The sequence below is a fragment of the Gopherus evgoodei genome, chromosome 7 (genome assembly GCF_007399415.2).
Source record: "Gopherus evgoodei ecotype Sinaloan lineage chromosome 7, rGopEvg1_v1.p, whole genome shotgun sequence".
NCBI classification, from domain to species: Eukaryota; Metazoa; Chordata; order Testudines; family Testudinidae; genus Gopherus; species Gopherus evgoodei.
The window spans coordinates 54,433,758-54,460,987 of NC_044328.1; the positions used below are offsets into that span (position 1 = coordinate 54,433,758).

Consider the following 27,230-nt stretch of genomic DNA (forward strand, 5'->3'; position numbering starts at 1 on the left):
AGCTATTTCGAACTTTAACATGGATATGGAAAACCACCAAAGAAATAGGCACAAGTGACCTCAGTTTAACAGCAGCAAAGAATCCTGTGGCACCTTATAGACATGCTTCAAAACGTCTGTTAGTCTAGAAGGTGCCACAGGATTCTTTGCTGCTTTTACAGATCCAGACTAACATGGCTACCCCTCTGATACTCAGTTGAACAGTGTCTGAATAAGTGGTGTCTTTTATTTCTCAAATAGTAATCTGAACAGAGGTAGCCATTCAGGAATTTTACTCAGGTATTTTCCTATCCTTTACTGCTTTTTAAGACATTTTTGTAAACATCATTTGCTTTCTTTTATCTGATTAAATAATACAGACTTTACAGCTGTCCTCAGAGTTCTGTTTCATAAACTGTAACATTGATTTAATTATTTTAATTCCTTTTCCACAGCAGTTTCTATTGCAGTGAGTCAATGACTCTCAGTGGTTTAGTCAATGACTCTCAGTGGTTTATGTAGTTACCAGAATGGCTGAGTGGTTAAGGTGTTGGATGTAAGATCTAATGGACACGTGTCTGCGTGGGTTCAAACCTCACTTCTGGTAGAAATGTTCTTTTGACAGAACAAGGAGTAACGGTTTCAAGTTGCAGTGGGGGAGGTTTAGGTTGGATATTAGGAAACTTTTTTTCACTAGGAGGGTGGTGAAGCACTGGAATGGGTTACCTAGGGAGATGGTGGAATCTCCTTCCTTAGAGGCTTTTAAGATCAGGCTTGACAAAGCCCTGGCTGGGATGATTTAGTTGGGGATTGGTCTTGCTTTCAGCTGCAGATTGGACTAAATGACCTGCTGAGGTCCCTTCAAACCCATCCTCTCATAAGGTGATCCACAGAAGGAAAATGCTGAAGAACCATAGTAGTGAGACACTAAGTTACTGTGTACCTGGGCTAGTGCTACATTGACATTGTTTAGATCTTGTTCACACAAATAGAATTGTAACATCTAGAGATGGAAGAGACCTAGTATGTTATCTGCTTCATACCTCTCAACATTACATGAAACACACAGCAACAGATCTTTCTTTGAAGGTCTTCTGCTACATGCTCTGAAACTTTTCACAAGTTCACAGGAAGGGAAGAAGGAGAAGACCGTAAAGTCTCACTCGTTTTTATCACTATTCTAATAACTTAGTGCTTTTAAGTATTTGATCATTTTTTCCATTATTTGACAATATTTGGTCAACTGATCAGTCAATTATAAACTCTGGAGTGGAAAACAGGGTTGGATTAATCCATAATTGCCGTATTCTGTACACCTACCTGAAACTCTGGTACAGACCACTGTTGGAGACAGAATACCGGCCAAATTGGACCATGGTCTGACCCATTATGCAGCTCTTATGATCATATATTACATACAGCAATATATTTTGGGCCCTTTGCAGCATTGTTTGGAGGTATCTACCTTGCATTTGGGTTGGAGTAAATTCTATTATTGGAGAATTATCTATTATCAGTGGTAACTCAGGGCAGCATTTGGACCTTTGGTAGGAAATACAGAGGTATGATTTAAGCCAACTCCTTACGAGTACATGATTAATCCCTGTTGTATAAATTGCTCTTCTGACAAACTGCCAAAATAAGCCTGAACATGAATACTTTTCTGCTTTACCCAAGAAATACTAAATAGGACAGTGGTGGTGGTTTGCTTTTTCTAACCTCTCTACTGCATTTAGGATTTATGTTGTAGCAATAGCGACACTTACAGAGTGACCTCCCATCAAAACTTTTAACTGATTTCCGCTCATTGTATGCCTTTGATTGTCTCTAGTTTATCTGAGGACAGTTAACGTTCTTTTTTTTCACCAAACCGAGATAGGGATTACTTCATTCATCAATCTGGGATGACAAGAAGGAACTATGTAGCTTCTTAGGAGGTGCAGCAAATGAAGAACATATTGTGCTCATTTGAAATTAAAGGGAAATATAGATAAACACAATGCAGTTACTCAAGTTGGAATGCAGACAGAATTTTGGAAATAGCACTTTCTATAGGAGTAAGGTAGTTATGGATCTCTCTTCTTCAATGACCTGGACTAATTAAGTTCTCAATTTTTATGTTTCATTTGAAAGACAGCACCTGTAGCTGCATGGGTTCTGTAGTTTCTCGGAGGGAAGAGTGCCCCCTCTAACACCACGGTCCCCTGTACAGTATTACACTGCTTTGTCAACACTGAGTAATTAGCCCAAGTGAGAGAGTAGTTTTTTAAACTTATGACCTTCTCATCCATAACTGATGGTGTTAAAAAATGAATTGTTTTAGCACCAACAAGTGAGCCCTGCAGTGAGGTGGTGCTTAAATAATCTGGTTTTGCATTGTACAGAGAGTTTGGGCATGTCTCCACTGCAGAGTAAGCCCAAGTCTGTGGGACTTGAATTGTAGACAGTGTCTCCAAGCCTGTGCTGGAGTGTCTACACTGCATTGTAAACCTGGGTTTACAGTTGCTGGACTCAGGTTTCACAGCCGTGCTAACGTGTCCATACTGGACTACGCAAACCTTCTGACTCTGGTGTGCTGCTTTACCTGCATTCCCACTGCAAAATGACAGTGCTTGGACGCAAGTCACAGTGGGATCTTCTTCCCCCAGCAGCATCCTAGGACCTGAGTTCTGGCTGACCCAAGTTAGACTGATTTGTGTGCGGATGGAAGTGAAGCGTGGGCTCAAACTTGAGACAGAACTTGGGTTTCATGTGCAGTGCAGACATACCCCTGAAGTCTAGCCATAGAAATGAATAAGCAGGTACAAACTGCGAGTCTGTTATAAATCTCTTCTTCCCCTTGAAGCCATGTCCACTTTGCTGCTGTGTTGATTTTAATTACACGGGTATTGTGGGTTGGTGGTTCTGGGCAAGTAGAAGAGGTTATCTCCTCCATATGCCGAGGAGACAATTCCACCAGGGAGATTGTTTAGGATTTTAAACTAATATCCTGCCATACAACATGTCCTGTTGTCCATACAGCCAATTTGTGATGCTTGTTTGCAATGTTCTTGTGCTGTTAGAAGCCATAGACAGGAAGAAGTTTGCTAAAGTAGATAGGTTGATGCAAGGAAACATTTAACTAGTTATTAGAACTTGGCACAGGTACTCAAAGTCTGTGTTCTGTTCCCAGCTCTGCCAATAATCCACTCTGTTACCATGGGTAACTCACTTAACTTCTCTAGATTTCAATACCCTTATTTTTCACTGAAGGACAACAGTTACCTACACCATATGGTGGTTGAGAGATTTAATTTAATAATGTTTGCATACTGGCTTAATATTTTCTGACTTGCTAGAGAGCAAAAGATTTTTTTCTTTAAAATGTTCAGTATACTAAGAAATGGAAACAGATTATCAAACCTTCCAAAAATAAACTAGAAAACAGTGCTGTGTCCAAGTGTATTGTCTTTAGCTACTCTTTTCTTAATTAGCAATTCTTGTCACCTGACAGTAATATGATCAAAATGCTTTAGCTGTAGAGATCTTTTCTAAATCAAAGGTGATTTTATGAAAAACAGTAAAAAGCCACTTCTGTTGCATGATAACAGAATAAACTATATTTTTCCCAGAAGAAGTAAAGGCTGTAGAAACAAGGGGCAAACATCTTTTCTTGAATTGGTGGGTATATGGGGCAGATATTTTTTCCAGTGCTACAGCAAATTTTCCAGCTTACCAGGTCAATGCAGAGAAACGAGCAAATGCTTCCCAATTCATATACTTTGGGATATAAGGAAAGGGTCAGTATAAAAAACCCCCTTGATTTGTAGTGCATGAAATCTCAAAATGAAGTAAATATGAATTTACGCTCTGTGGAGCAACAGTTATAAATGGCTTTGGAAAGCAAAAATCTTGCAGTTGATAGCAGGGCATTAATGTTTGGGCTTCTAGTGAATCCTAAATTGGGTGCTGGGGTTGCTGTTGGTAGTGGTTTTTTGTTTTTATTTAATTTATATATAATATAAAGTAAAGTAGTTCTGAGCATGAAGAGGGACTTGGGGAGCCTAGAAAGATCTGCTAACCTCCCAAGAGGCTATATTAGATCTCTGAGTCATGGAGTCCTTGCATAGTAAGTGTTTGGTTACAAGCCTTTTATGGGCCCCAACTCAGCTGGGATATCAGTATCTGTATTATAGCTCCTATCTATTCTTAGGTGGCACTTCAGCAGGACTGAGCAGGCAAGGCAACAAAGAAGCAATTATTGTGTTCTCAATATTTGTAAATGTCTTTTTTTCTTTCTTTTTAAATACATTTTCTTTTATTTCCCTCCCCATATCCCTTTTCTGTAGAGCCTTTTTGGTGACCTGTGTAAAAGAGTTACAAAATGTCTTACAATGTGACTCTAAATGGACCTGGACCATGGGGTTTCCGACTGCAAGGGGGAAAGGACTTCAACATGCCCTTGACCATATCCAGAGTAAGTGCTAATACACACAAAGCCTTCTTGCATTTGCTTAGGTTGGAAAGTAGCAGCAAAGGAGTTGCTAAATGCACACTCTAACCTGGACAAAATTAAGAGATTGGTCGGTCTGCTTAAACAGAGGCAGAAGGGACTGAAAAATACAGAGCATTTTAGTGGAACTAAGAAGAATAGAATGTCTTCTTTTAGCACAAATTTAACTTGCTGATTCAAGGCATAGCTCATAATGCCAAGAAACGCTATCTTAGATGGACTGTATAAGAAAGATGAAGCTGCATCTTTACTCAACAAGAGCAAAACCCTCCTTTTAAATTCATGTTTCTGTCCTGCTATAAAACAATTTTTTATTTTCCATAATGTTGCTTCTTTGCTGTGGCCAAGGGGCCTTATCTAATTTGTTTGTAATGAGGTTTGGTGATGGAGGAAGCGAAAAAAGAAGTGATCATAATAATCAAATGAAGTTTCCAGAAAATGAGCGTTGTACTGCCTATAAATGTGTATAGTTTGGGTTTTGTCAGACTTTTGTGTTGACATTTTTTTTTCTCCCCAAGGCTTTTCATCTGTAGTCCATCAAGCTTTAGAACCTGTGACTCCCTCCCCCCCCCCTTACTTGGCACAGAATAGTGTAGCCACGTTGGCTAATAAGACGAACATCAAAGATGTTTCAGTAACTCCTGTTTTTGAGAAGAACATGGTGGTAGGTTTGTGGTTTTTGTTGCCTTTTTTTTTTTAAATCATCTTAGATTTAAAGAAAACTTGCTGAGGTTTGTAATGGGCTTAAAATTACACAGAGTGAAGCAGAAGCTCAATGGTGCTGAAAATATTGTCTTAAATTATACAGAGACCTTCCACTTGCTGATGAAAAGCAGTGAATGATATAGTTAATTACTCTGTGCAGTTATTGAGTATAATCAGTCCCATTGGTTGCACTTCCACCTCTTCTTTTCCTCTAAGGTATGGCTACACTTGACATTTGAAAGCGCTGCCGCGGCAGCGCTTTGAAGTGTGAGTGTGGTCGGAGCGCCAGCGCTGGGAGAGAGCTCTCCCAGCGCTGCACGTAAACCACATCCCTTATGGGTGTAGCTTGCAGCGCTGGGAGCCGCGCTCCCAGCGCTGCAGCACTGTTTACATTGAGGCTTTACAGCGCCGTATCTTGCAGTGCTCAGGGGGGTGTTTTTTCACACCCCTGAGCGCGAAAGTTGCAGCGCTGTAACGCGCCAGTGTAGCCATGGCCTAAGAGTAATTTTTTAAAGGTAATCCAGGGGCATACTCTACTTATTACCTGACCTATTTTACTAGTTTCCTAAGGGAGACAGGTGTTACAAAACCTCTCAACACTGAATGCTTTTGAATTTGTAGATGGAAAGTTTTTCTCTCTAATCAGCAACTAAGCAGTTATTTAACAGTTCTAATTCAGCAGCTGGAAATTTTGCTCTCTATTTGATTGTTGTGAAGTCAGTCTCAAGTAGTATTTCATGACTATTTAGATATAGAAGCAGCAATGTATAGTCCAAGTGTATTCTGATTTCTTCACAAAATTAGCTGCAGCTTGAGTTCCAGTTTTTGTGGTGGACACAAGAGGTTTAGTTATTTAACAAAGTGTTAAAAGAATAACAAACTGATCTGCTCAGATGAACAGGTATATTTCAAATAAAATAACTGTTTAGAGTGCCGTGCCACATACTACCAACACTCATTTGGAAAGCTAAACTTTATCTGCTCCTCCAGCATTTGAAGCTTTTTAATACAAAATTTATTATGTTGACTTTTGGAAACAAAACTGATTATCTTTGCGCTGGTCATGAGTCAAAGACTTCAGCAAGCTTTTGAAATCCTGGGAAACTATCCATTTTAACCTTTATGCTATAAAGCTCTGTCTTATTTGCTCTCCGTTGTGTATATGCATAGTGTGTGACTCTCTGCTCAAGGCTGAGTCTGCACTGATTTCAGGTTGCTAAATTTATATGCTCCTACTCTGATAAGAAGAACCCTTTCTTTATCCTCTCTGCAATGGTGTCATTGTTCTTTACTGTTATTAAAGAAGGCTGCCGTATTGTCAGCAATAAAAAAAATATTGTCACAAAAATGAAAATTTACTCTTCCCGTTTTAAGCTAATTTTAGTACCCTAGATACTCCGCTTATCCCACACAAGGGTAAGGATATAGACTGCTTATACTAGATTTGCTAATATCATGTAGATGTACTTGTGACATTTTAGTGCCATTTATTGTGAGGTCCTAGTTATTATTTGTAGCGCCCAGAGGCTACCAATCAAGGCTCAAGGGCCCAATTTGGCTGACTTTGTATACACAGAAATGTAAAGTCGGTTGTTGCCCTAAAGAACTTAAAATCTCAGGCCATGATCACTGTGAAAGTCCCACTGACTTCAGTGGGATTGCTGAACGCATATAATTTAAGCATGAGTGTAAATCTCTGCAGGATCAAGGCCCCAAAAAGTGCTTCAGTTCCTCTGAGCACCCTCAACTGCCAGTGATCTCAACGCCTTTGAGCCCTTCATCAGGCTGACTTTTCTTGCACTGATAATGTCAAATATGATGTGAGGCTGTTTGAAATCTTGCCCAATGAAACATTGTTCTTGGGAATATTACTCTGGAACTGTGTTTTGTATCTAATATAAAATAACAGCAGATCATGGTCTGTTTCTGTACATGAAAATGTGCACCAACTTTTTCCCCCCTCAGAGAGGTGGATGGGTGGGAATAGGAATGTTTGGAAGCTGCGTTATTTTTAAATTGGAACATTGTGTCCCATAGCTTTTGGTGATAATAGCTTAATAAACCCTCCTTTTTTTATATAAATATCCCAAAACAGATCAAGAGACCCCCATTGTCAGCAATTAATTTTGCAGTCATAAGCGAGGCAAGCTGTGAACTCAGTCATATAGCACACACAAATGTTATCGCAGGAATAATACTGTACTTTAAAATTATGAGCCAGGTTCTGTTCTCAGGGAACCCAATGCTCCATGAATCTCCAGGTGCTGTCAATGGAGATTACACATGATTATCTGATAACAGAATTTGACCCATAGTTCCATGTGGTGGGACCAGAACCTCCAACTCTTCCCAAAGCAGCATATGCGAGTCGGTAGAGCCCCAAATTGAGACCCAGGAGTCCTGAGTTGCATTCCCAGCTCTGCTGCTGGATGACCTTGGGCAAGTTACTTTACTTGTTCTTTGTGCCTTCATCTCCCTTCTGTAAAATGGGAGAAACAAAAACCTTTGTTCAAGCCCTTGGAGATCTCACTGATGAAAAATACTGTATAAGAGCTTTTATTGTGATTTCCCTTCCTAAGACTGGCATTTACATTTTAAACAGTGGGCAATGAAGGAGAATTGCTCCCTGCCAAAAATAAATGGTCTGATGGCTGCTTTGTTTTTCATGCTCTCTGAGGCACTATCATTTGTTCTCTTCTGGGAGGTCCAGGTGATCAAATCCTTGCCAAGTCTTCAACAGCTTGAGACACAGGGGTCCCAGTCAATCAGCTGAATGACAAGTGAAGACATCTTTGTGTTCCCGTGAAATGGAGCATTGTGCCTAATACCCTGTTCTTCATCTAAAAATAAGTGTCTGTGTGGTGTCAGCATTGGGGTAAGAGGGGAAAGCAAGCACGGGAGACTTAAGGTAACCCTGCAGCTTCATACTCCTTGAACTATGGAATGGAGTATTCCTTAGCAGATAAAAGAGAAGTCTTTGTAGTTTCATGGGTTTTTTTTTCCCATCACCCACCTCACAGCTCCTCACACCCTGTAGGGGTAACCTTGCCATGCAGTGGGATAGGCAAATGTCTAGGATAGCTTTTTGCTCTATTCTAAATTTCAATAGATCTAAGTACCTGTCGCTCCTGTTTAAATGAATGGGAGTGACAGGTGCTCAGCAACACTGAAAGCTGTTGCCAATGGCCTGATTGTGTGAGTGACTCTGGTCCTTTCTAAACTGATGAGGCCAGCAAAAATCCTAGTGCTGATGTAATCCATTTTTTTCTAAAGCCTGCGTGTGCTTTTCATTGACTGGTAGTAAGGAGGAGGAAGATGCTCTGAGACAATTGCATGGACACACCTAATACACTCTTCTGCCCTGTGTAAGAGAGGGGGGCTGTGTAAATTAAACATTTTGCTAATGATCTGCCATGTTACCTAATAGGCTATCATCATTCCAGTACTTGGATACCATGGTTGGTTGGTGTTGTATTAAAAATTTAAGATGTAGAATGCCCAGCAACAATCTAGAGAGAAACAAGAGGAACCTGAATTTGCTTATATTGAAACCATAGTTTAAATTTGAGTGGAGAGATATGTGATTAATCTACAATATGGTATTTCTAATTCATCCACCACTGTATTGGCTGGGCACTGTTTATATAATAAATTTACTGTTACCTTCAGCGCCAACTCAGAAGCCAGAACTCTGGGGCCGGGAAAAATGGCAAAAAACATCTGTGGTTTTTTTTGGTTTTTCAAATGAAGACAATAGAAGGTGTAACAGGATTGTGAGCATTATGGGTGAACAGTGGGAGGAAGGAAACTGAAGAAATGGAACCTCTTCACCAATTAGTATACTTATGCTGGTAATAAGAAAAACAGTCTGGGACTGCTTAAACAAATCATTTTATATGGCATTGGAAGAACATGAAAGGTTGTGGTTGGGGGGGCGTTTTTGTTGTGTTTTTTTTTTTTTTTTTTAACCACCATCTTTCCCTTCTTACTACCTCTTCCACCCTTACTACCACCACCACCACACAGAGAGGTATACACCATCCTTCATGAGGAGATATTAATGTGACAGCACTTCCCCTTTGAGGGACTATAATGTATATGAGAATTCCCCTGGCGCTTTTGTTTAACTTGCTGAACATGGAGACTCCTCACCTTGCATGATGTACTAGTGATGAATGATGGGAGCCCCCCCCTAGTTTTCTTCACTAATGAAAGCAGTGGAGCCTTGGGACATCTTTTGAAGCATCATCCCTTCCCCACCATCAGAGTCATTTGTCATTTAATCATCTTGATAGCTGAGTGCTACTGCATGTGAACTGCTTTAAAAGGGCAAAATGTACCTGAGTAAATTGATAACACAGAAACTCTTAGAGGAGCACAGAACTTGCTGGAGGCATTAAGGGGAAATAGTAGCATAAATGATGAATTTGCCATGGTGCCTTAGCATAAAGATAAAGTATCTTTTGGACAGCAGATATCTGACTTCCTGTTTAGTACACTGACTTCATTCTCTATCTCTGCCTGGTCTAGTGCAGAGATATAACCTTTGAAAGGGCAAGGGTGCCATGGCCTTTTTTGGTATGGAATATGTTAATCCCATTCCAGCAATTCCTGTACTGTTTCCATGACACACCAAGGCCTATCAATCTGTTCTTTTCTCCCTCTTCAAAGATGAAGCAATCAAAGAATTTCGTCTACTCCTGCTTTTACTTACTCTAGCTAGACCCAAGAAACTTTGCTTAAATAGTAATAAATAATATTTACAAAGTTTAAGAGCATTAAGCTTTGTATACTAGACTCTTCCCATCTCTCCCCACAGATCATTCTAGCTACCACTCACTGTATAGATATCAGGGTGATGACTTTTTATTGGCAGGTGTACCAGATTTTTCTGTTATTTAACTTGGGCAGTAGGCAAGCAGGTTTGCAGAAGTGTGTTTAAATAGTAGCTGTGCATGTAACTTCATAACCTTGGGTTACACTGACTATTGATCAAATTCATTTAAAGTTATATAATCCTTTATGAAGCAGCACATCATAGATAAGTGTGCTGTGTATTCATCCATATGTGTAGCTGATATTAGTATGACAAAGTGCATTTATCATACACCTTTGACCATCTCTGACCACCTCCCTGAGTATCTACTCATTGATCCATCTCTGTCAAGATTATTTCTAACCTTCTAAGGTGCTGTCATATTAAAAATCAAACTTTCAGAGGAAATATTCCTTGCTTCTCCCTCAAATCTGGAATCCTCTGCAATACCTAAACCTACAGCCCAGGAGAGATAATAGCTAGTGCTAGACCACAGAGAAGCGAAAGGTCTGATATCTAGCTATCTACCAATGTTGGAAATGGGACCTTTATACTGCTGGTAAGCAGAGATTTCTCTTTTTTTCCAATTAGACACAAACAGCCCTTGCTTTCATTTCTGGAAGATCCAAGCTATTGGACTTTAATGTCATGCTATTTTCATAGCTAGAAAAGCTATTTTAGGCTCTCTTCTATAGAGTTTTAAATTGGTGTCTCTCTCTCCTAGCCCTCCACAGTTGAACTCTCAGTTAACAGCTAGTGGAGAAATAAGGGATATCAAACAGTCCCAGTGCAATTTTTAAGAACACTCAAAGCATGACTAGTTACATAACAACTATATGTGTTTCTGGTTCATATTATTGGTGGCATGTAATGTGGTGTATACAGGGTTTGTCAGCACCCCTTTGAGATGACCTGCTAAACTCACAGGTGAGTTAGTGAGTAACACAGCCATCCCAAACCACTAAAAACCTTTTATGCCACATAATCATGTATTTATACTCTGTTTATGTATCATTATTGTGGACAGCTGGAAACAAAGGTACCATCTAGGATGATGTGGACAAAGTACAGCCCGCGGTCTAGGTCTGGCCCATCAGGGCTTTGGATCCATCCCGCAGGATTGCCACCCCAATGGCGCTGTGGGTCCTGTGCCACTGCTGGAAGCAGCCGGCACCACGTTCCTGCTGTCCCTGGGCATTGGGGGACAGAGGGTTTCATGCACTGCCCTTGCCTCCAGGCACCATCCCCTGCAGCTCCCACTGGCTGGGAATGGGGGAGCTTTGGGGAGGTACTCACAGGGGAGGGCAGCGTGCAGAGCCCTCTGCTCCCTCTCCCAGGGGCCATAGGGACATGGTCCCGGCCGCTTCTGGGAGCGGCACAGGTCCGGGGCCAGGGCAGGCAGGGAGCCTGTCTTAGTCCTGCTGCGCACTGCTGCCACCACAGAGCCACGCCAGGTAAGCAGTGCCAGGCTGGAGCCTGGACCCCAAACCCCTCCTATAGCTTGCACCCCTCCTGCATCCCAACCCCCTGCCCTGAACCCCATTGTACATCCTGCACCCCAACCCCCTGCCTCAGTCCTACATTCATGACCCTGCATGCAATTTTCCCATCCAGTTGTGGCCCTCAGGCCAAAACGTTTGCCCACCCCGATCTAGGATCTCTCAGTACACAAGGACTCCTAAGTAGCATCTTTTCCACCTTAGCCTTCTCTAATAATTATTCATACAATGCTGTATGGTGGTCCTCTTAAATCGTTAGTTTCCCTACACTCCTCCCTCCTTTGTCTTTTTAATTGTAAGTGATTTTCAACTGCATAATGAACTTAGTATTTGACTGACTTAACACCCCCCTCCCCCGCATGCTGCAATACCATAGTGTACAAAGGAAATCTTCTGGTTTTCTCCCTTGAGGAAAGCATTCTAAAAAAGGACACATGCATATTATTTGGTGTTAGACTAGGGCTTTTGGAATCCATGTTGTGCTTTGAATTTCAATCATTCCAGCATCACTGTGCAATGTACTGGTTTTGTGTATGCTTTGCATGTGAGCAATATTGCCCTCTGCTGACTGGTCCACAGAGAGGTTATGGGACCAACTACAAAGGTTGGCTCAATGGACTCTCCTTTCAGTCAGGTTGACTGTGTGTATTTGGAGCCAAAGTACAAGGTATATATTCATTGTAATTCACTTCTATGCCTGTTGCCCTAAGCTAGCAGTATGTAAAGATGTAGCAACTGTGAATATACAATAGATATCTTGCATCCATCCTTTGTTTGGCCATAGTGTTTTTGTTTTGGTTTTTTTGTTGAACACCCAATTTCTTGGGTCTGGCCATGTATTTAATTTCAGGCGACATATTTAGGATTGTTAACATATAGGCCAAAGCAAATGCGCTCTTTCCAGTACCTGTTACAATAGCTGAGGCCCTGGGCTAAATGGTGGCTGTATATAACAAAAACCTCCATCACAGCATTGCCCATGTTGGCACAATTATACCAGTTATGTGCCAGCAGTCTTCCCTTTTGTATTTCAGCTGCATAATTCAGCTATTCTAGTTGTGTATTGATTGAACAAGTGGGGCTGTTTCTTCATGGATACCTATTCTTGCCTTCTGTTGGATCATCAATCTGTGTGTGACATCATCTGACACCACAAGAAAAACATTGAAATCACAGATCCAACATTGAGTAGTACTGGGCAGAAAATGGTTTTCCAGTCCAGTGAGAATTTTTCCCAAAACTTTCATTATTATATTAGACAAAAAACCAAAATTGGAAAACATTTCACAAACCAGCAAAACAAAAAAATAATTCAGTTTGGGTCCATCAAAATATTTTGTTTTTGCTATTTTCAAAACATTTCATTTCAATTGTCTTTTTTAAAAACTTGTTTAAATCTAAATTTATTAACTAATCAACAGTTATGTTTATTCAAACTGCAACTTTCTGTTTCAGGTGTTTTTTGTTTTTTGTTTTTTTTAAAAAAATTCTATGTCGGGAGATTAATTGAAATTGACCCAGTTTCACAAACTATTTCAGCTTCTGATAGGCATTTTGTGGCAGAAAAATGGTTCGTTGAAAAATTTCCAACCAGCTGTAATTATGATCTCAATGTAGGAGATTGTAAGCAAATAAAATAGAAAGGAATAAACGCTGGATTAAATCATTATACTTAAATGGAATTTTGTACAGGGATGTTGTACAGCTACTCACCACAAATACAAACGTATTTGCGTGCATTTTCCTATACCAGGCTAGTAATGCCCCCAAGGTTCAGTGTTCAGTTGCAGCCTTTGACTACCATTAAAAGATGTGGAAGATGATGAAGAAATTGGGGGGGGGGGACCTAGCCTAACATGCTGAAAATGGACTCCTGCAAGTCTTGAGGCACTGAAAAGCTTAATTTGTGACAAAATATTTGAGATGCCATCTTTTATATGACTTAAAGGAATAATGCTAACAGAAAATGAATGATTTGTACATAAAGAGAGGATAGCGTGTCAAAGGACAATTTCTCCTTATTGGATATAATTAAGGTCTGCAAATTAAAAAGGTTAACATAGGAATTAAGAATTAGATCTTGTACAATCTTTAAATTCTATCTGAAGAATTTAAATGTGGAAAACCTTGGTAATCTTCAATAAAAAGTATTTATTAAGAAATTAATGCCTATAGAGGCATGGTGATACTAGACTGAATGGCATACTCTGAACAATCACCCTACTGTATTTGTACAGATGCTCCCCAACTTACACAAGCGTTCTGTTCCGGAATACCTTGCGTAACTTGAATTTTGCATACGTTGGAAACGTATCTTTCCCCCTCCCCCCCCAACCATTTCTAGCTTACAGAACTTTTTCAGTAAGTGCGGATTTGAGAGAGTCGGGTCTGCATAACCCAGGGAGTGTCTGTATTTAAATACACTGAATGATGTGAAGCTCAAGTCAACACAAACACAGTGATATATTCTTCAAAATGTGTCAAAACATGGCTAGCAGACGATAAAACAAAAAAAAAGTACTCTTCATTGTCGCTGTCACAACTTAATGGTCCAAATCAAATAAGAACTTCTTGCAAAACAATAACAGCAAGGTCATATATCCTCTAAGCATGGCTCCAAATTCAGTCCACTGCTAGAGACAGGTATTCTTTGGGAACAGCATTCAAACATTATCCAGTTTTAGGGTCCTAGAAGAGGAGATCTTAGCTTTGTCGTAGATTCCGAGTCTTGTGGGAAAAGGAAAAATCACTTCTATGTTCTGTTGGTAGGTTTTTTTCAGCAGCATAAATAATCAGCACTTCATCTGTGTTAGTTTCTATATCGGGGGGGAAAAAAAATCCCTCCCCCCACCTCCAATTCCTTCCATACATGCAACTGTTTTAAAACAAACAAACAAACTTCATCCTTTTCTCTGGGATTGAGTACCACGGAAGTAAGTACCCTCCAGCATATTAACTAATAGCTCTAAATGGCATCTTGAATTGTTTAATATAAAATTATTCCTGTTTTTCAGTGATGGGGTAGTTGACAGTCATTTTTTTCCAGGGCAGCAATGAGATTTTGCCCTTCTTCTCCCTTCAGGAAAATCTGACAGGCCAAATGTGCTGCTGTCATAACTGTGCAAATCCATCGACAAGGATGGAGTTACCTTCTGCACCTCCCACGCACATAGCCAGGGTTGGTGGCATCTACATCAGAGGATGCCTGTACTTGAATATTGTGAATAAATAGGTTTTGTTCTTTGTTCAAAATCATTCCAAACATATTGATTTGTAGCAATGGCAGCTGATGGATTAGGAAGAATCCTGCCTTTCATGATACTGGAACTGCGTCGTCCTGTCTGCCTTGCTCAGAGTCCAAATGCCAGTTGCTGAGCTATTTTGGCTCCCTCGCTGTTGGTTGGCCATCCTTGCTGTTAATACTGACTTAAACCTTTTCTCTTAAAAGATCGTCAGCTCAAAGCTGTAAATTATGAGCTACCTATACCTCATTGATGTACAGCCAGTGTTGGTCAAAATTACTATGCAGCATGAAGACAAAATAATTGTAAGGCACTATATAACTGGTACCTGGACCAGGCCAGTACACCCCTCTGAGTCCTCTGCGGGGACTTACATTCTATATTTAAAGCATCCTGTAACATAGGAAGCTATTTTGAACTGGAGCTAATGCTCCATTTACTTCACACCTCTGGAATGCTTGCTTGGGACAGGGCATCCAGAACTCCTAAAATACATCTTGTAACCCCAGATTCTTGCACATCATGCCAAATCCAGAATGCTTTGGTGTTAGGGTGCATTTGGGCTGCCTTCCCTTTATCCTGGGTGGTCAGTTGGAGCTGTCCTCCAACTGAGAATGTCAGCATTCCCTTCTAGCTTAGTCACAGCTGGTTCCAGAATGATAGAGAGCAGGTGGTACTGCACGGGGTGATTTAAATAAAAAAAGACAGCTAAACCAAGGGAGGATCTTTAATCAGAGCTGGATGAACTTGGTTGGACTAAGAAATAAGCTTAACATGCTTCTTGTTGAACTTTAGTTAGAAGTTGCAAGAGACAAATACTTTTCTGCTCCTTTGTCCAGTTGCCTTTGTTACAAAAGCCTTTCTGAGAGGTGATTGTTTAGTCAATGTTTGACTGTAGTGGCCCTCTCTGAAAGTATTAATTGGATTTGTCCAGGTCCCTTCTAGTGTAAAGAATTATTTGGGATAAAATCTCTTAACCAAACTAAATGTGCTGTTCACAGGGGAGATGGAGGTTGAATGTGATCATGTTTATCCTTTGTGTATTTTGATGACAATGTAGGTCTGATGTGGCTTCCATACATTTCACTGTATGTATTCCTTTATCGTTTGTACTGGTGTGATTTAGAAAGTGAGGACTTTTATATCAGACTGAAAATAGTGGCATCAAGAAGATATGCTTTCCTAAACATTAAAAAAGAACAGGAGTACTGGTGGCTTATGCTCAAATAACTTTGTTAGTCTCTAAGGTGCCACAAGTACTCCTGCTCTTTTTACAGATACAAACTAACATGGTTGCTACTCTGAAAACTAAACATTAAAGAAACCGTGTGAATGGTGATCTGTTTTCATTGATTGATTGTTCTAAAGTTAACATTTAATTTTTGCGTACCACTTACAGAATTAAAATGTATACCTTGTCAGTATATTGTATTTATGGCCATAGTTAAAGCTGTGTGTTGGTAGCTCAGGGTTAGCCTGAAGACGTGTAGATGGTAGGAAGCAGGGGCAGCTCTAGGCATTTTGCCACCCCAAGCATGGCAGACAGGCTGCCTTCGGCGGCTTGCCTGTGGAGGGTCCGCTGGTCCCGCGGCTTCGGCGGACCCCCCTCGCGGCGACCGGCAGAGCGTCCCCAGTGGCTTGCCGCCCCAAGCACACGGTTGGCGTGCTGATGCCTGGAGCCGCCCCTGGTGGGAAGGAAGTAGTTGAGGATGAGAAGGGGGACTGATGAATTGAGTGAAGAGGGGCATTCGAATGAGTCAGGTGCTTATTTCCTGATGTTTCCTTTGTGTCTGGTGAAATACACAGTCTAGCAGCCTTAACTCAAATGTAACAGCTTATGTTTGTTTGTGCATCTTGTTTTTCTGGGTGGGAATTTCTTATTTTTAATTAAATGTGTATTGATTATTGACAGACAGCTACATGGATAGATATCAACGGTACTGTGTTTATGCCCTTCTTTTTTAGTGGAGCTCTGGTGTCTCTTATTGGCCTCCTTTCCCACCCCAGCACACAACTTCCTCCTCCTGGCCCCAGGCATAGCTTCACCCCTCCCTTTCCTACACCCCTCAGCCTTCCACCTATAGAAACCTATTTCTCCTTGCTGCCCTCTCTGCCTGCTTCTCCTAGCCCTGATGCTCACTCACATCCCTATTCCCCACCATATGCAGACAAGGAACCCTCCCCTTCCCGCCGCCGGCACTGTTCTGTTAATTTAGATGGAATGTATGAGCCCCAAGAGGTAAAGGGGTTAATATAATCCAGCCACTGTCCAGTGTTAAAGAAGGTTCAGGGTTTGGTATACAGTGACCTCACCCTGCTTAGTGCACACTATAAAATTCATGCCAAAAGTTAGAAAATTGTTGATTTGATACACACACACGCGGAAAAGAATCGAAACAATGTAAAGAGCATTGAAATTACCGTTAATTATCCAATACAAAAACTTAATCAAAACCTATCAAAGTCCCTTTTTTGAAGTCAATAAATATTTATTAAATTCTCTCTTCAGCCAAACAGTCTGTCTTGTGGGTAAGAAAGGGTTTAGTTCTGTGTTGGGAACGATAGTCACTTTTTCCTATTTAAGACAAAACAGACACAGAAGGGAGGGAAAAAAGAGGATAGTAAAGATGAGGAAAATGCAGCTTATTAATATTCTCAGGGTACAGGGAGGCTTGTCAGTCAAGGACTGATGCTTTGGTCTGGCAGGTCGGCTATGACAGTTGTTGCTCTAGACCCCATCTCACCACTCGGGTCAGGTTCCTCTCCTTCACTGCTCCTCATGCTGGGCAGAGCTGGGTAGGCCCTCATCTTGCTGTACAGGTGCTGTGCAGTACTGTTGATTTCAGGATCAGGTGAAAAGTTTTGAGAGCGAGCACAGGAGGAAGACCAGGGGGTGGGACATGGGGAGCCACTACACAAACAATGACTTACTGATCGTTGGGGGAGACTCCAACTGATTTAAATGAACATTGGACTGGGCCCTAGATGATCATGAATAAATCTAGTGTGTCAAATATATTTTCCTTTATATAGCTTGCACAAAGACGTGTTCCATATTATGGGAAGCACAGCAAAATATCAAGTAAAAGTTAAACATGCTTTTGAGAGCCTTTACATTTGGTACTGTTCTTACTCTTTCTGATCTGGTTCTCGCCCCTTTTTTCATAGCTGAAACAGGAAGGCATTGCGAATCAGTAGCGTACTTGTTCAGTGCATGGGACTACTTTGTGATGACCTCATCAAATTATGTGGAAGAACATTATGATAGGATTTGTTATAATGTTTGTATAGTTTTGGGGAAGCAGTAGTTTCTGCTTGAGTATTCATAGAGCAGAGCAAAAAGTGATCCTGGTTCCCACAGTACTGAATACATATTTCCAATTTGATTGACAGACTGATGTGGTGGGATATCTTCCCTCTGCATATCAAGGGGCTGGCAGTGAATAAAACCCAAACTAGAACTGAAATGCTGTATTTAGCCACTGAACAGGTGCAATGCAGGCAACTGCAGTGTGAGCTTTCATCTCCTCCACTCACAATTCCCGACATTTAGTGTGTCCTAAAGGCTTACCCTGGAAAGGGGCAGGACACTCCCTTGTACAGTGTTACATTTTATTTATATATATATATATAATATAAAAAATACACTTAGACACATGCAGAGTCTGATATTATAGTGAGGGAAACCAAGGCCATATCAGAGTCTCATGCTATTTTATAACATTTGTGGGTGTCTTCTCTCTCCACTGACCTGAACTTTTTTGGTTAAAATACTTAATCTTAGTTTTTAGTAACTTTTCTGTATTTGTCTGCTTAATAAAACCCTTAAATGTTTGGGCAAATGAGGAATCTGAGGCAGAGAAACCATTTTAAAAATCATTTAATGAAAAAACCAACATGTTGTGTCTGTTTCTTATTAAACAGTCCAATTCACTTTAATCTGAGATAATTTAGGCAAGAGGAATTTCAAGAAATAAATTACTTCTGCCAAAATAAGGCCAGATCCAGTTCTCATTGTCCTCAGCAGGAAGTTGTATTGTGGGCCCCCAAATAGGCATTTTTTAACTTAAAAATCTATGTCCATGTTTAGGCACCCAAATTTGGAGATTTTGGCCCTAAGTCTAAAACTTGTTGCATGAGAAAGTTATATTAGTGGGCTATAAACCTTCATGCATTAGGATATAAACCAATCTATAAATTAAGGGGTAGGAAGAAACTTTCTTTGTGGCCAGGCTATTCTAAATCATCTACTCTGTTTGTGAGAGGCAGGGGCAGTTCTCTGTTTTTTACGCTTCTCTGAAGCATCTGATTCTGGATATTATCAGAAACAGAATATCAGAGTAGATGGACCATGGATCTGACCAAGGTTGTCTTATCTTTAAATGAGCCAAGAATGATAAGGTTCCTTTTGGCACAATATTTTCCATGTAAACCACTCTGTTTTTTGTTAACGTTTTTTTTTATTTTTATGTTACTCAGGGACTGGAATAGAAAGGGCTGAATTTGTAGGAATGCATCTGGGCACTTTTAGACAAAAGGCACAAAAGCAGGATATGTATTCTCTTGTGAAATTGTTACTGTACATTTATCTTGACACATTTGCATACTAAAGTAAAAATTCAATAGAAGTTAATTTTTTCATGCTTTCACTGCTAATTTGTAGCTTTCTGACTGCCTGTGGCTTTAAGGGCTTAGGGTGACCACCTTGAAAATGTGAAAGTTGAAATGTATTTTTTTAATAAACTACAACATTGAACCCTCCAAAGTCTCCAGATTTATTATTGTAGAGGAAAGTGAGGAAATCTGTTTTGGAAAGACTGTAAACCATGAGAATAAATGGATGATGCAGAGGGTAATATTGACTTTTGGTGTCTTTGGTATATTTTTGTTTTGGTTTCAGTTTCACATTTTTGGTTGGCACCCAAGAAATGTCTCCCCTCCCCCCAAAAATGAAATGTAAATCATACAATAATTCATGCATTTTTATCTTGTGATTTAAGTGGATCATAGAAACTTCTCCAGCTTTGCTCTTGTGTGTCTAGATGAGTCATAGATCCCCTTGATTTAAAATATACATCCTTCTCTCTCATTTCTGGCCGCATTGCACATTACTCTTCATTGCTACTTTCTTTTCCTTCAGTACAAGAATAAGCAAAATATTTGACCTGCTCCAGTGGGAAAGTTTTAGTTAGATAACACTTCATCTATCCTGTCAACTGATGGGCTAGTGGATAGGGTGCTTGGCTAGGAGTCTGGAGACCTGGGTGCTGATCTCAGCTCTACTGCTGAAATACTCTGATCTTGAGCAAGTTGTTTCATCTCTGTGTCTCTTTCCTCATCTGCTGTTTCTTTCTTGACTGTATGTTCTTCAGGGCAGGTATAGTCTGTCCCTGCATGCTTGCAATGCCTAGCACAATGGGGTCTCAATCTCAAATGGGACTTTTAGACCAGTGTTTCCCAAACTTGAGACACTGCTTGTGCAGGGAAAGCCCCTGGCAGACCAGGCCGGTTTGTTTATCTGCCGCATCCACAGGTCCGGCCGATCATAGCTCCCAGTGGCCACAGTTCGCTGCTCCAGGCCAATGGGAGCTGCTGGAAGCGGCAGCCAGTACGTCCCTCAGCCTGCACTGCTTCTAGTAGCTCCCATTGGCCTGGAGCAACAAACCATGGCCAGTGGGAGCCACGATCGGCCAGACCTGCAGCTGCGGCAAGTGGCAAACTGGCCCGGCCTGCCAGGGGCTTTCCCTGCACAAGCGGCATCCCAAGTTTGGGAAATACTGTTTTAGACACTACTATAATGCAAATAATAACTCTTAATTTGACACTCTCTCTAGTTTTTGTGAGAATTCTTCTAGTACCTTGCATGGCTTTGTATTCTAACTGGCTTACATCATGACTTTTTTCTCAATTTAATGAGACATTTTAAAGAAGTGTTCCTGTGCCCCTCTGTTTATGGAGAGCTGTGTATTAACTGGACTTAAAATAGCCTGTATGAGTATTAACCTCCATTTAGTGTTCTATAATCTCTAACTTACTGAAAATTATCCTCTCTTCCTTTTCCCCCAAGTCTTCAAACCCCTATGTTCACCCTTTTACAGCCAATTTAATTACAGACTGTGGCAAAATCAAAGCAGATGGCTGTAAGAGAGTAGTAGAAGGCAGGTATATCAGCCCTAGAATGAGCTGAAAAGAGTTGAACTCAGGTCAACTAGGGACCCCTGAGTCTAATTAATGGCTGCCTCTGACCTTTGACCATCCCCACTCTCCTTCCAGTGAGCAAGAGGGAGGAGAGAAGGGAGTCAACCTGCAGCAGGGAGAAAAGACTTCTCCTGGGTGGAAGGCTGCTCTCCTCTCTGTAGAGGAAGCAACCAAACTAACTGCCTGTTTAAGGAAGGACTGGCCCTCAGAAACCAGCATAACAAGGCACCAGCCTAGAGAGGTGGTAGGGAAAGGTATTCCCTTTTTGTATTATGAATTTGTTTCTTTGGTTTGGCTGAAGAGCACTTCTTGGGCCCACCTTGTCAAATACTGAAAAATACTGCATCTGACGAAGTGGGTATTCGCCCACGAAAGCTCATGCTCCAAAACGTCTGTTAGTCTATAAGGTGCCACAGGACTCTTTGCTGCTTTACAGATCCAGACTAACATGGCTACCCCTCTGATACTTTTATGTACTTGAAAACTATTATCATGTCCACTCTGTCTTCTCTTTTCCAGACTAAAAAAACCCATTTTTTTTCTATCTTCCCTCATAGGTCATGTTTTCTAGACCTTTAATCATTTTTGTTTCTCTTCTCTGGACTTTCTCCATAGTTAATATTCTCATCGTAGTTAAGATAATATTGTTTCAGTGAAAGCTTCATTCTGCCAACCTCTTTCCATTTTCACAAGCTTTTTGAAATTTCTGAATTCTATCAAGTATTGATATACCTAGGGAGCGCGATCAAGACTAGGCAAATACTAACATTTTAAAGTGGAATAGGCATTCAGGGAGGGGGTGGTGTTAGCAAGCCAGTTGTCTGCTACTGGAGACTTGATTTCAGATCCTAGCTTAGACTGTAAATGGAAATGACCTTGATAATTCTTACCCCATATCCTAATGTTCATAAAATCATCAACATTTGGCACAATCAAAGCATACATTTTCTATTAGGACTGGAATATTTTGTGAAGGCTTAGGTTGGGATTGAGGTATATTAACGAACATGTGGGAACCCAGGTCTGAAATAGCAGAGAGTACTGCAAGTCAGGAATATGTGGCAATATTAAAACCATATGGAGGCAGTTTAAATTCTGCTTCATTCTAGCTACTAGTAAACATCCCTTTTTAACACCAAAATCACCTGCTATTTTATTTTAAACACAGAAGTAGAAAAAGTGAAGAAAAATAGCCTTCTTTTCCTATTTACTGCTCACTCACAACATCTGCATAATGGCAGATAGTGAAGTTGATTTTTAAACACTGCACCAAATGTCATTTTAAATAGTTACTTTTATGAGCAACAGGGAAGGAACACTCCCACATTTTACTCAGGTAAATTGTATATCGGTTGAGACTGAGATCAAATTAATCCCTTGTCTAAGGGGTTGCAAAACAATTGGTTTCAGTGAAATTGAATCTCCTTATGGTCCCCTAAGGGCCTGTCCAAAGCACACCGAAGTCAGATGAGTTAAAAACACAATACAATTGGAACACTCCCATTGGCTTTATAGGGTTTTGGATTGGGCCCTAAATCTTCCTGACATGCCATGTCACAGAACTTGATATACTCTCCTCTTTTTCTTTTATCAAGGTACAAAAATATTGACTCCAGTAAGTTAGAGAATGCTGGTATTGTTGGCACGTCTTTGATGGGCACTCCTGGAATTTCATTGCTGGAGCTATGACTTCTGTTTTATTTAACATCTCACTGGCTCTTGATGACAGATAAGATCTTTTTTTAGCATTGCACTGAATATCAGGCAAAACTTTCCCAAATAGAGAGCGGTTGAAGATATAGGGCCAAATTCATTCCTGATATAACTCTACTGGCTCTGTAGAGTTAGCCAAAGAATAAAATTGTTCCATGGAGTTTCATGAACAGGGAGATATCTTTACTGTTCACAGTCACTTGGGAAGAAAGGTAGGGGATGAAGAAAGTCGTATATCATGTAAAGTTAAAATTCCTTTTGTGAGAGGAGCATTACATTATCCAAGACTAGAGGGCCATATCCTCAGCTGACTCACTCTCTGTAACTCCACGGAAGAGGTTTGTACCATTGAATACAATGGAGCTGTGCTGATTTAAACCGTCTGAGTTTAGAAGCAAGGGATGGGAAGGACAGGGCCAGAACTGTTAACACACTATTTTGAACTTTATGTATCACTTCTGTGCAATGTCCAGGGCTCAGGCAAGTTGAAGGGCAATCCAGATAAGCGGTCAGCATTTATGCAAGAGGTCCGATAGCTTGGAGATCCAATCCAAGGGGGCAGAAATCATCTTCCTCCTTGCTTGCACAGATCAAGACCTTGATGGCCAATGGTCATGTTGGTTTGGGGTATTCTGTGTTTTCATGTGTGGCTAAGAAGGAGGGTCATCTCATCCTCTTATTCTTTATGATGGTGGCATTGCTTCATAGGAGATGCTCTATTCACTCCAGCTTCACAGTAGTAAAGAGGCAATGCTTTCTGGACAATGACAGTTTCTGGCTGCAAGAAATATCTATGCAGGGGAAGAATGACAAGACCCTGGTCTCAAGTGCCTGACTCAAACCCAGGCTCGCTAGGCTTTTTGGATGCAGCCTTGGCTGTCATGCCACATGGATTTACTGAATTACCAGGGAATGCAGACTTGGGAGGGCCAGCCTTATGGGTTCCGTGATATGCTTCCTGATTGGCCACATGATCTTGACCCTGATTGGCTGGTGACCATGTTTAACTTTCTGCTTTTTTTCTGGCCTTGTCTGATTAATAGCTTAGTAGTCACTACTTGGACCCTTCATGACCATGCCTTGCCACCTTGCCTGATTCTGTCTTGCCACCTCACCCTGCCTACCTGCCTCCCCCAACCCTGCCAGGTGCCTTTCAGTAATCTTCCCCTTGGATTGGATCTCCAAGCTATCGGACCTCTTGCATAAATGCTGACCGCTTAACTGGATTGCCCTTCAACTTGCCTGAGCCCTGGACCTTAATTCACATGCATGGCAGTAAAGTGATCTGGCAAATTACTTACAAAAGGTCACGAGTAATTTTGTGGAAATGAAAAAATTTAAATAGAATTGTATACTCATTTGGAGAGGAACTACAAAGACCACTGAAAAGGTAGGATATTATGAAGGTCTAAGAATTGAGAAGATTAATTGGTTCTGGATAGGAGTTTGTGAATTAAGGTCATCAGTAACTAGTGGAAGTAAAGAGATACCTACCCCGACAACTTGATAAGCAATTTAAAAGTTTATAATTTACCTTATGAGAGGGGAAAATTTAATGATTTGTGAAAGATGATGTTAACCCAGAACATGGGGGGGGGGAACAGCCTAAAGAGCAAAGTTCAGGATCTATCCCTCTAGTTAATCCATAAGTACTCATGGTGAACATAAGTAATAAACAGCTGTTGCTGTGCTGATTCAGGATTTCTTCAAACTCCTTCAGATATGATTCTATCACACCCATGGCTCTACTCTTCCAGATCATTCAGGACATATATCTTTTTTAAGCCTATGCAGAACACCACCAACAGTGGGCTTGCTCCATATCCTACATTTTAAAGTCAAGGCGAATTTATGCACTGCCATATGGTGCCTCCCAGGGCACATTGTTCAAATACCTTTCAGTAGCACTAAGACACCCCTGTACTTGAGGGCCTTTCAATGAATCTGTAACAAACCCCACTTGGGAAAATGTATAGCTTTCCCCAGAATAAATCAAGAGGCAAAATTTGTCATAATTCATAAGGGAAATTTGGCTGCCATTTGCTGCTTGGCGTGGCTTGGACTTATGCCCTTTTGAGGGAGGGGTGTATGTGTATGTATTTTTAACCAGGCAAATTGCAAATAATCCAGAATTTTTTAAGTGCCTAAGAGAATTAGGCTCCCTATCCCATGTCACTGTAGTGCCCTTAGGTCGCTTTGAAAATTCCAGGCTATATTTTTAAATTTTGAGTACAATCCATTGTACTTTCACAGTTTAGGTTATACTGTATGCTTATAGCAAGAAAGTAATCCCAAAATAATGAGAAGAGACATGAATACCACCTTGCTTTATCAAGTATTCTTTGTGCTTCAGATTGCTCCTCAAAATATATCATGCTAACATCAAGTCACTCCAGATTATGTATAGTATGACCTCTACCATCTAGTTATTGATATCTTCATACTGCAGACTCTCAAATGCTTTGCCCGTAATTCACACCAAACTACATAGGCACTGCATCATATGGTGTGCTCTATTACATTATGCTTGGATCCGAGATCCTGCAATGCCTTAGTAAATAAGGACTGAAGCTTTTTCCCCCAAATGGAGTTGCTTTTGTATGTTACATAAAGCTGAAAAAGGAAACAAAATTTGGTTTTCAGGAAAAAAATATAAATGTGATTGTTTCTAATACATTCTCATGTAAATTGGAAGCTTCTGTAATTTTCTTTGCTCCTTTGTAATCTGCTGTTGAATGTGCTCTCTTAATCTGCAATGCAAGTGAAACAGAATCTCTGTTGAATCTCATTGCACACATTTTAGTATTTTTATGGCTATCAGTTACTGAATAGTTTCAAACTGATAATACCTGCTTGTTTAAGGGGTTTCTGAGCAGAAGTTTAGGGAAGTCTCTTCCCCTGATTCTATGAACCATTCTTCTGACTTGCTGCTAGCAGCATACTTGCTAGCTCATCTGTGTCGTTATGAAAAAATGTTTGTGTATTCCAAACTCTTTACTGCTCAGCGTTTGCGACTGTCCTTTTCTACTCACCATCCAAGTTCATCATTCTACATTGTTGGCAACTGTTTTGTTTTCTGTTTTGTTTACAGCAATCCCTTCCTAGTATTTACCTTTCATACTGTACATCAATTGGTACTGGGGGGCAAGGACCATAGAAACCCCCTCTGCAGTTCAATTAAGCTGCTGTGGCGGATTTACACTTGACGTTTGTAATGTTTGTGTAACTGGTTTAATAAAAAAACATACTGGACTGCTTATGGCCAAACTGGTTGTCCATATGCTTGTTCTGCTGAATCAGTACATGATCTGGGACAGTCTAAATTTGGAAATAAAATGTGAGACTAAGTTAAATGTATATTTACTTGAAATTTTTAGCATGAAGAGCTAAATTGAGTTTTGCCCTTAGTATTTCATTTCTTGACATCAGGTTTTGAAGGTGATTAAATCAAAAGAGAAATAAGAGGTAGACTGGCCCAGCCTAGGTGCTGTAATGCCACAGGAATAAACACAGTATAAGTAACTAGATTGTGTGGCTGATGCAGTGAGGGCCAGGCCTATATGTTATGCTGTGTGCTTGTAGCATAGCATATAACCTAGCCAGTTCTTCCAAGAGAAATGAGTTTCCTGTGGTCTCAGCCTTAGTCTATGTTTCTTCATGTTTTAAAACAATGGCAAAATATGGCAGAGCTGCAAATTGTTAATTTGGGATTAGAATACCTGGGCTGTTGCCATACAGGACTCAAGTGTATGGGAACACTCTGCCATGGCTGCCCACCCTCCTTGGCTTTAGTAAGAGATATGAGTCCCTCATTTCACACACACGAACATTCACCAGACAAGGTCTAACATTTCAAAAGGGGAAACTGGAGCCTTTTTATAATCCAGGATAACATTGAAATGTAAATCAAAGACACACTTTCCAAATATTATTTGAGAAGGAACCATTGATATATTGGTGGAGACTGGAGATACAGAGATTGATTCTCCACAGCCCTTCAGCTTGTGCAGTTATTTATATATGGAATTTTTGCTGCAGTAAAGTTTTAATCCTGAAGCTCAGGGCTGGCCTTACCATGAGGCGAACTGAGGCGGCCACCTCAGGTGCCAGACTGGGGGGGAGCGCTACTAGGATCCAGAGTGTAGAAAATTGTGTCTGCTGCTAGTGCATATGTATTCTCTTTGCTCTAGATGCACATAGATGATGGAGTGTTGTACTGGAGGAAGGAGGGCACAAGAGACGTGGCAGGCAGGCAGGAGAAAAGGTAGAGTGAATAACAGAAAGCAGAAGGAGCTGGAGGGAGATATTGGAGGAGGAGCCTCTTATGTACCTCTCTAGCACCCCTAGGAGCATGGACTGATTAACACCAGCTTCTCAGTGACCTTCCTGTTTCCTGCTGCTTCCCTGAAACTACTTGAGGAGAACAGGCAGTCAACTGAAGTAGTAGGAGCCAGTTAGGCCCTTAAGATGCTGATATCTTCCCTCACTCATGCCCTGCTACCAGCCTGTTTATTTGTCCCCTTCAACTGAGTGTTGAGAGCCACTATAACTGGCATAGAATAGCAATCATGAATGAAAGAAGAAAA

At 40.7% G+C, this 27,230-nt stretch overlaps 1 protein-coding gene across 11 annotated transcripts in view; it reads left to right on the forward strand.

Annotated features, from left to right (window-relative positions):
* LDB3 (LIM domain binding 3) overlaps positions 1-27,230 on the forward strand; it is a 255,403-nt gene that overhangs the window by 33,721 nt on the left and 194,452 nt on the right. For 8 of the 11 annotated variants that reach the window (XM_030569179.1, XM_030569180.1, XM_030569181.1 and 5 more), the window contains exon 1: positions 4,203-4,435. In XM_030569179.1, coding sequence (XP_030425039.1) covers positions 4,343-4,435 — 93 coding nt within the window. In that variant the 5' untranslated portion in view covers positions 4,203-4,342. The other 3 variants (XM_030569175.1, XM_030569173.1, XM_030569174.1) reach the window with 2 other exon arrangements.